This window comes from Alosa pseudoharengus, unplaced genomic scaffold (assembly GCF_046254945.1).
Source record: "Alosa pseudoharengus isolate Yale_2024_CS ecotype anadromous, Long Island Sound unplaced genomic scaffold, YU_APseudo_1.1 YU_APseudo_1.1_scf_8, whole genome shotgun sequence".
NCBI classification, from domain to species: domain Eukaryota; kingdom Metazoa; phylum Chordata; class Actinopteri; order Clupeiformes; family Clupeidae; genus Alosa; species Alosa pseudoharengus.
In genome coordinates, this window is record NW_027468870.1 from 11018702 (window position 1) to 11029578 (window position 10877).

The 10877-nt window shown below is 44.4% G+C and overlaps 1 protein-coding gene across 2 annotated transcripts in view; it reads left to right on the top strand.

The window, feature by feature from the left end:
* Nucleotides 1–1795: 1795 nt before the first annotated feature.
* The window catches only part of cadm1a (cell adhesion molecule 1a), a 127281-nt gene continuing 118199 nt past the window's right edge, over nucleotides 1796–10877 (top strand). For both annotated transcript variants that reach the window (XM_076274455.1, XM_076274456.1), the window contains exon 1: nucleotides 1796–1937. In XM_076274455.1, coding sequence (XP_076130570.1) covers nucleotides 1874–1937 — 64 coding nt within the window. In that variant the 5' untranslated portion in view covers nucleotides 1796–1873. The remainder of the gene's footprint in view (nucleotides 1938–10877) is intronic.

Below are 10877 nucleotides of genomic sequence, written 5' to 3' on the forward strand. Positions count from 1 at the left end.
TATGATGCATTCAATCAGATACGTCTGCAAACGGCTAATCACCACCATAAGTTACTCAACCGATCATCACAGCTGTCTGGCTATAGGCTACGTTATCCTGCCGTCCTAGCCAGGCTACCTTAACTGTTGATATTCCCTCCTAAGTTTTTGAAATCAGTCTACATGTCAGCAATCAGGGAAATAAATTACGCTGCCCGTGCCCACCTACCTCTTTAAAGTTGGGTTTTAACCAGGCTAGAAAGAAAAAGGCCAAGGCTACTCACATGAATATGCTCCAACTCCCTTTGAAATCGCCATCTCTTGAAAAGTAATGCGACAGTTGTGTGATTGCTTGTTAGCCGGTGGGTGAACAAATTATTTAAAATTGGAGATGGACGAGGCAGGCAAAGGCTATAATGGGCATGTACCCTCCTATCACATTTTTGATTAGTCTTATAATAAATTAATATCGACAGATGCTGCAATTAATTCCTTGATAACGTTTCCTTTGCACTGTATCCTGAATGTTGTTCTTAGGATAAGTGTCTGGTAATGTAAACATGCTAAATGATAGGGAAAGGAGCAGCGCAAAAAAGTAAAAAAAAAAAAAACCCAATCCTTTTAGTTTGGAAGGACTTGCATAATTGTATATCTTTTTAATAATTCAAATGGATTGATGACTGCTCTCACTCAGTTAGCCTAGTTCATATTATTGTAACCTATACATAAAACGTAACACGTTGATCTTAAAGGATGCTTTTCACGAACATGAGTTAGAAAGATCAGTAGGCCTACTCGGGCTAATGACGTAACAGATCCGTTCTTTTAGGCTAGACCGTCCCTTTTAAAAAAACGTTGGTCCAGCCAGGTCCGGTCTATGCGGTCACAGAAGACCAGTGCTAGGTAGCACGAATGCTCCGAAGCATCCGGCCCCTGAAATGAGACACGCCCAATGTTTGGGTTGGGTGATTTTTTTCTCACAGATTGCCTAGACTACTGTATAAGGGCCCCCTGTGTTCCAGAGTGGAATTCACCTTCAGCTGGACATATGCATTCATTGACTATGTGTTTGTCTTGTAAACAAAAACATGTATTTGTTAAGTTACAAATCAGGGTTTGGACAAACATTCCACAGCCAGCAGCAAATAATGGTAACAGACTAACGTAACATAACCAGAACAGCAAACACCTGGCTAAAACTTTGGGAGAGGCTAATATATAAGTATATAGGATACTTATATAGGCTACTTCATATTATGAGTTAAAATGAAACACTATCTATTAAAGTGCAACAACACACAGAAACTGTGTCATGTCTGAATAGATTGCACCGGTAGCACTGCTTTTCACTGATCAATGTGAAGAGAACATGCTGCAACAAAAAGCAAAATGATCATTTCATTGATTTGCCTTTTTTCAAATACTTATCAGGGGAATAAAACAATGAGAATATAATTGTGTCACATTACAGCAAAATATAGTGGTCATCTTTTTGCTTAACATCAGAAGTTCTAGTGGCACCTTGAATGCAGAAATCATGCCAGCAACAAATTAAATCACTGTCCAATCACAGCTTTATTTGTCAGCTTTATCAGACAAAATAATGGTACAAAAAATGAATTATGTAATTATGTTGGTGGTCAGTTTAGCCTTTGTTCTTATACAGTATATTTCCCGCTACTAGCCCATGGTACATTTTAAAATGTTAACTGACTTACCATAGTCTATTCAGAGATGGCTTGCCACAATGAAAAGGCTAACCGTCTTGCCATAGGAAACGGCTTGCCATATTATCCCCTCTGTGTTGCATCTCATCACGGAGACCCTCGCTGTTTTTGGTGAAGTCTCACAAGCGTCGCTACATCGAAGCAGGTGTTGGAAACACGGGCTAAACATGGCTTACGGATATATCTCCAGTCTCCTTCTGTGGACCACCTTGTCGGCCGTTCTGTTGACAGGTATGTTTTTGCCTTTGGGTTTCATCGTCTGAATGAAACACCATCAGGGTTTCCGTGGATTTCTGTTGATGCATGAAGGAGCTTGCGAGCGTGGCACCGTATCTCTGCGCATTGTCATAGAGCTGTTATTTGATGAACGTCTCTGGTAAACAGTTTCCTGATATAAGTCGCGGAGGAAGTTTAGATGAAAACTTTGCATTTTAGGGAATGAGAAAGCGGGATTTGCACTTTACAACAAAGGCACCGGAGTGAACGGATTGCCCGGTCAGCGGGCATGCAGCTGTTATTAGTGTCGTATTATCCTCGAGCGACAGTTTATATAGTCCGTCTTTCCTTTTCAATCAAACCTATTCTGAATAGGCTAAAACTTCACGCAGGATACAGTCAAATGGCTTTTGACATTCCTTCAGCAACAAATTATGTTTTAGATCGTTAGGTTGTAACAATTGTTATGATTCATTAAACCACTTTGAGCTGTTCTACGAGCCATCGTTTCGATTGAGGATCTAATGCTTAAGTTGAAACTTATGTCCCTTATGCCCCCTGTCCCTTATGGTGAGGTTTTTAATAGCAGATGTTGTTTATGATTAGTGGATTATAGAGATGAGAGGCGGCGTTATGCAGGGAGGCCTCCGAAACACAGCGAGTCTTTCAGCTGCTGCTCAACCCATGTGGTGTCTATGCAGTGTGCGCGCGCTACCGCAGCATGCTTCTTAGCGCAACCACTTGTTACAAATAGCCTTTTGAACCTTTGTCGATATATCTCGCTTGTGCTTACACTTGTAGATACGACCTGTCCTTATCCATCTACCTAACGAATGGCTATCTTTATAGTTATAAGTTCAACCCAGTATCGTGGAGTGTTAGAAGCCTCGATCGGCGGTGCAGAATCGCCGTGCACCCGGTCGTGAGCTCCGTAGCCTCCTGACTCTTGTTTTTGAATGAAACGCTGGTTCAGTGGATCTGGCTCTGTGTGATGCATCGTCGATCAACTGGCGCAGATTTTACATTGCGTGGTTCTTCAAGACGAGAGTAACAGTGAATGGGGTACATGTCGATGTGGCGGCCTGTGTGGTCGAAGTTTGTGTTGGTTTTTCTGTTAATCATTTTTTGACGTTCATCCGAAAGTCTTGAACATAGTAACATGTTAATTTTAGGTTTTTGTGCGTGTTTACCGCTGCGACCCAGAGGCATTGGAAGGGTAGTCCATGGTACAACGGTAGTGGATATTGCGCTTTCTGTGTGTGTGTGTGTGTGTGTGTGTGTGAGAGAGAGAGAGAGAGAGAGAGAGAGAGAGAGAGAGAGAGAGTTGCGCTGAGGCAGGTTAAGTTGCAGTGGCAGTGATGTTAACGCTGTTATAGTGACGGGAGAATGCTTTTGTACGGTTCGGTTTGGTCCATCCCCCCCCCCCCACACACACACACACGCACACACACACACAAAGGCTTTGCAAGCAGGCTATGAGTCGCCCATTGCAGCGATACTTGTAATGTTTTCTGCCAATAAGGGATTTGGCCCAATGCTTTCCGTGTTTTTTCGCAAAATTGTTACTGTGATGAACTCGTAGCGAGGGCTCACATCCATTTGGTTTGATGGTTGTCAAAGTTTAATGGTCGGTGGTTCACAAGGCAGAAGATGCCAGTGTTGAATTCACATAATTGCATATAACCTATGAGTAACGCGGTTACAGCAAGGGCTTTGGTTACTCGGGCATATCGGTTATGGAATTCACAAACGTTAATGACAAGACCAACACAGACTGTCAACAGGTTGGCTGCTACATTTGGCCATACAGGGCAGCTGGACTATATGATTCTATAGGCCTCATTTGCCAGCACCGCGGAGCGTCCTAAAGGAATTAGGGATGCGTTTGAGCCCTTTATCTGGTTTTAGCTTAACAGCAGCCTTTTGTTATTGTCGTCATCGTTTTCGATGAAGGATTTATACCTTCATACTCCCCTGTTTATTTTTCGCTGACCACAGCAATGTGACATTATATTAGGAGTAGGCTTAGTCAATTTGGTGTAATTGCTGTTATAACACTGGCCGTTGTTTCAATATTTAACTGAGACTAATAGGCCTTGGTTACTTATCAAATGTTCTATTCAGTTTCGCTAAACAATTTCTCATTCTGCCGTGCTCTGGAAGATAACAGTCCGACGACGAATATGTAAATAATTAATGGCACTCACAAAAATAGAAGATGCTGAATATTGCATTGCTGAGTTCACTCTGGTTGTGCACGATAGAGACGTTTTCGGGATGGAATAATAAATGATGACTCGAAGACAGAAAGAACATCACTTTTATCGTGTAAAAAAGGCTTTAAACAGAGGCGCACTGTAACTGGCTGTGTCAGCACGAATCACGGCGCTGTGTTCCTCAAATGTTGTTGTCGCGCGGGTCCTCTGTTATTTTAATTGGGAGATAATCGCTTTAAATAGAGATTTGGTTATTTGGCACGCTACCCCTCCCCAAAAATTAGCCTATTCTGAGATCTGTGTGTGTGTGTGTGTGTGTGTGGGTGTGTGTGTGTGTGTGTGTGTGTGAGTCTATCGGATTACCACCAAATCTTTTGTTAGTCTTGGTCTTTTGTGAGTAGCCCCTATTAAGAGTGTCTTTAAGAAAACACTGAAGAGGGTTTCCTTCTGTGTGTTAGATATACTTGACCTCTCACACAGATTTGGATTTTGGTGCCAAAAAACAGAGGCGACCAAATAGTGTGTTTGCTCACCTGATGTCAGCTCCAGAGGTTTGAAGCTCATCTCTCTCTCCGTGTGCGTGTGTGTCACCATCTCACAGCAAGTCATCAGAGTATCCTATTCCCTAACCTCTAGTGTTCTATTCACCCATCTTTCAATTCCTCATCACACACACACACACACACACACACACACCCCTCCATGTTTGTGTTTCCGTAGGTATTTTAGTCACACAGAAGCACCCTCTTTCTCTTGTTTGTGTTTCCCTTATGTGTTTTAGCCCTGGAGAAGCGCCCTTATTCTCAAGAAGGACATTATCATTTGTTTTGGAAACTGGTGCATTATACCCACCTGTGTAGCAGAGAAATGACCATCTCTTGATTGTGTGTGTGTGTGTGTGTGTGTGTGTGTGTGTGTGTGTGTGTGTGTGTGTGTGTGTGTGTGTGTGTAAATGAACACACCTGTAGGCAGGGGAATTGAGACACTGCCCTTTAGAGCACCAGTCTTTGTGTGTGTGTGTGTGTGTGTGTGTAGGCACCTGTAGGCAAGAGAGATTACTCCACCTGACCTATTACAAGCAGTTCTTGTGTGTGTGTGTGTTTCAGTGTGTTTGCCTCTGTATATTAAAGGGATATGGAATGTTTGCCCTTTTTTTCTCTCCGTGTGTATTTGTGTGTGTGTGTGTGTAGGTGTGTGTGTGTTTGCTCTATAAAACTCTTTGTGGTTAGAAGAGTTTTGATTTGTTCTAGCTTGAACATCAGTGAGTGTTTTGGGTGTATGTTAGCAGCCAAGTGGTCTGTGGTGTGTATGTGGGAGTTTCAGTGACAGTGAGGGTGTGTGGTGGGAGATGTATGTGTGTGAGTGTGTGTGTGTGTGTGTGTAGGTGCTGAAAGTCGTGTCTGGCACAGAATCACTGATGAGTGGGACTCATCGCCGAGCTGTGATTGGTTCATCATCCAGTTTTAGTTTTATTCACCCTGGAGTTTTATTTTGGCGGTTATGGCTGCATGCACACACACACACACACACACACACACACACACACATGAGTAGCCCATCACACACACACACACACACACACACACACACACACACACACACACACACACACACACACACACACATATGAGTAGCCCATCACACACACACACACACACACACACACACACACACACACACATACATGAGTAGCCCATCACACACACACACACACACACACACACACACACACACACACACACACACACACTCACTCACATACACTCACACACGCACACACTCTTACACACACACAAGAGTTGCCCATCACACACACACACACACACACACACACACACACACACACACATACACTCACATACACTCACACACTCACACACACACACTCACATACACTCACACACACAGTCTCACTCACACACACACACACACACACACACACACACACACACACACACTCACTCACATACACTCACACACGCACACACTCTTACACACACACAAGAGTAGCCCATCACACACACACACACACACACACACACACACACACACACACACACACACACACACACACACACACACACTCACACATACACACTCACATACACAGAAGAATGTGCTGCTGCGGGCCTGTGAGTCTGCTTCCTCTCAGTAATACAGAGAAGCCACTTCCTCCCTGTCCATCAGACGCCCCCCTCCCTCCTTCTCTCTCTCTCTCCCTCCTTCTCTCTCTCTCCCTCCCTCCTTCTCTCTCTCTCCCTCTCTCCTACTCTCTCTCTAGTGTCCAACCACAAGAGATTCTGTTCATGTGCATGTGTGTCGTTCACACATATGACCGTATAATGTCAGCATGTTAGCATCATATCTGAATCACCCGAAGGGTTGGACCTCCTTTTGACAAAGCTCCGCATATAATGCGGAGAAGGTGTCTGAAAGCAGCTTCTGTCTCTTTCTCTTTCTCTCTCTCTCTCCCTATCTCCCTCTCTTTCTCTCTCTGTCTCGTTCTCTGTGTCTGTCTCTCTCTGTTTTGTGTTAAGTGTAGAGAAACAGTCTGCATGTCCAACTGTCTGGCGTTCATGCAGCGCACACACACACACACACACACACACACACACACAGACACACACACACACACACACACACACACATACAAACACACACAAAGCATACACAAAATACATACATACCCGTCCATACAGAACACACACACACACACACACACTTACGCAGACAGCCACACACACATACACACATACACACACACACACACACACACACACACACACACACACACACATACAAACACACACAAAGCATACACAAAATACATACATACCCGTCCATACAGAACACACACACACACACACCCACACACACACACACACACACACACACCCACAGAGAGAGAGAGAGAGAAAGGAAGGTAACTTGTTCTCCTTTTTCTCTGATGGCATTGTTTCCCTCCTCTCTCCATTGTGGCATTGTCTTACTCTCCCAGGGGGATCCATTCTTATTCTCAATGGTCAGCCTAAGCACACATACACACACACACACACACACACACACACACACACACACACACACACACACACACGCATATATATACTCCCACACATACAAAACATTTACACACTGATTGCTGCCAACTGCAATGAACCCAGGTGCAGGGTCATTTTAGTGTTATTTACAGTTGAATGCTTTCTTTCTTTCACACACACACACACACACACACACACACACACACACACACAGACACACAGACACACGCATACACAGACACACACACATACACACACACACACACACACACACACACACACACACACACACACACACACACACACTCTCTCAGAACTCACTTTTGCATGTGAAGGACTTGAAAGGTTAAAGGGCAGAAATGTCCCTGAAGGGAACATGAGACAGAAAGAGAAACGAGACAGAAAAAGAGAGAAAGAATGAGAGCAGGACGAAGAGGTCAGGGACAGGGAGAGAAAGAGAGAAAGAGAAAGAAGACAGAAAGGGTAGACTGGAGAGAGAGAGAAGAGAGAGAGAGAGTAGGGTAGACTGGAGAGAGAGAGAGAGAGAGAAGGGTAGAATGGAGAGAGAGAGAGAGAAGGGTAGAATGGAGAGAGAGAGAGAGAGAGAGAGGGAAAAGGGTAGATTGAAGAGAGAGAGAGAGAGAGAGAGAAGGGTAGACTGGAGAGAGAGAGAGAAGAGAGAGAGAGAAGGGTAGACTGGAGAGAGAGAGAGAGAGAAGGGTAGACTGGAGAGAGAGAGAGAGAGATAGAGAAGGGTAGACTGGAGAGAGAGAGAGAAGGGTAGAATGGAGAGAGAGAGAGAGAGGGAAAAGGGTAGATTGAAGAGAGAGAGAGAGAGAGGAAAAAGGGTAGATTGTAGAGAGAGAGAGAGAGGGAAAAGGGTAGACTGGAGACAGAGAGAGAGGGAAAAGGGTAGACTGGAGAGAGACAGAGAGAGAGGGAAAAGGGTAGACTGGAGAGAGAGAGAGGGAAAAGGGTAGACTGGAGAGAGAGAGAGGGAAAAGGGTAGACTGTAGGCGGGTGGGGGGTTGTGCTGTTGGAAGACTTTCACGTCATCATCTGAAATTCTCATGCTCCTGCTGTTCCAACAACCACAGCTCTGTGTGTGTGTGTGTGTGTGTGTGTGTGTGTGTGTGTCTGACTCTGCAATGCACTTTTCATAGTTTCCATTAATCTCTAACCTGTGTGTGTGAGTGTGTGTTTGAGTGTGTGTCTGTGTGTGTGCTGTGTGTGTGTGTGTGTGTGTGTGTGTGTGTGTGTGTGTGTGTGTGTGTGTGTGTGTGCTGTGTGTGTGTGTGTGTGTGTGTGTGTGTGTGTGCTGTGTGTGTGTGTCTGTGTGTGTGTGTGTGTGCTGTGTGTGTGTGCTGTGTGTGTGTGTGCTGTGTGTGTGTGTGTGTATGGTGTAACTGCGTTGTGTTTGACTGACCGCATGGTTCCGCCTGCCTGGGCCCGAACGCGCATCTTGCAACACCTCGGATTGGGCCATGGGCATGCTAACAAGGGAGCTAAATCCCATGTGTATTAGCACGTCTCTTATCGGGTCTCGTATGTACAGTTATCATACTGTGTGTGTGTGTGTATGTGTGTGTGTGATAAACAGATAAACTGGAAGAGTTTATATAATCCTTCCTTAAGGTCTCAAAATATCTGGTCTGGCACGCCCTGATGAAGAGAGAGAGAGGAGTAGTTCGCACACTGAAATAATTGTCTTAAACAAAGTCTACCAAAAGAGTTTTTCCATTTAATTTTAAGAGCAAGAGCAGACGTTTCAGCCGTCCGGCTATTCTCAATGCTCACAGGGACGCCCTGATGAAGAAACATGTAGGCATGGAGCCAGTCTTTTTATCTTTACGTTTTTCTCAGAGGAGGGACTCAGTTATTTTGTTTTTTCATTGATGACCTAAAGGCCCATTTTGATGAGCACCTAGTTTTATTGCAACAAACATTATTGACCCAGGGAAGCATTCCCCCTTATTTTTTATTTTTATTGGTTTCAAACCATCTGTCTTTAGAAAGAAATTAAAGACAATTTACACTTCACCAGTGAATAAGACAATAATAATAATATTAATAATAATAATAATAATAATAATAAAAACACTTCATTTCAACTGTTCATAAAGTACAAATTTCACCTGTTTCTAAATTAAATCTGTTTGGTACCATCGTCTGCAACTGTTCATAGCTGGATACAGTGAATCATTTTGGGATGTGGACTCTGCTAGTCGTAAACTAACATAATTAGTCAGCCAATGCGTTGTCTGGCAAACCAGTGACATATTTACACTGGTTGTCATCCGTCATGATCACTTTGCCCTCACACATACACACACACACACACACACACACACACACACACACACACACACACACACACACACACTTGCTGAGGGTGCTGTGTTAATGAAAGCTCATTAACTCCTGCCTGGTTTACAAACAGCATAATGACATGCCATTACCTGAAGAGGGGACGTGTGAAATTAGACACACACACACTGAAGAGGGGATGTCTGAAATTTAAAGAACTCTTATAATATTGCAGTCAGGGGGGGAACATTGACACACACACAGACTCAAACAGATACACAAAACAGCGACACAAATATGCATGCATGAACAGACCCCTATGCACACATGCATACACACACACACACACACACACACTACTCTGACCTCACACACAAACACAGGCACACACACAGACACGCTGGCTTCTCTCTCTCTCTTACACACACACACACACACACACACACACATGCTGCAGCTGGAAGGAATGTGTGTCAGATATATGAAGACCCAAATGAATGAGCTATTAAGCCAGTGCTTGGGATGGCTTATTGCTATTAGTGTCAGGCACTTGCCCTCCTCTGATTCATTGCATTGGAGTTAGCAGGTCAACCAGTCCATTCCTCAGGCTCCAACACACTTTCTTTACAGAGAGTACGCCTGTGTGTGTGTGTGTGTGTGTGCGTGTGTGTGTGTGTGTGTTTGATGGCAGGATTGGGGCCACATTGGACTTCCATCTCTACTGCAGCTGTGTTGTAAAAACCTTCTCTGATTGGTCTGCGTTAGGGAGGAGAAACTCCTAATGTGATTGGTTCTCTGCCTAAGAGAGGGACAGCAGTTCCTCTGATTGGTCCTCTGTGTGAGAGAGTGACAGCGCCTGTTGTGATTGGTTGATTTTCTGAGAGAGCGGCAGCGCCTGCTGTGATTCATCGTCTATCTGAGAGAGGGACACCATCTCCTTTGATTGGTTGTCTTTCTGACAGAGGGACACCAACTCCTGTGATTGGTTGTTTTTTTCCAATAGAGGGACACCACCTACTGTGAGTGGTTGTTTTTTGCCGAGAGAGGGACACCGCCTCCTATGATTGGTTGTTTTTTCCGAGAGAGGGACACCGCCTCCTGTGATTGGTTGTTTTTTCCGAGAGAGGGACACCGCCTGCTGTGATTGGTTGTTTTGTCTGAGAGAGGGACACCGCCTCCTGTGCTTAATCCCCTGTCTTCTTTGATGCCCAAAGAGGAGCTATGGGAAGTGATGAGTGTGTATGCGTGTGTGTGTGTGTGTCTGTGTGTGTCTGTGTCCACGTGTGTGTATTTGTGTGAGAGAGATAATTAGTGTGTATGTGTGTAAGATGATGAGTGTGTGTGTGTTAGTGTGTGTGTGTGTGTGTGTTTGTGTGTTATAATGATGATGAGTG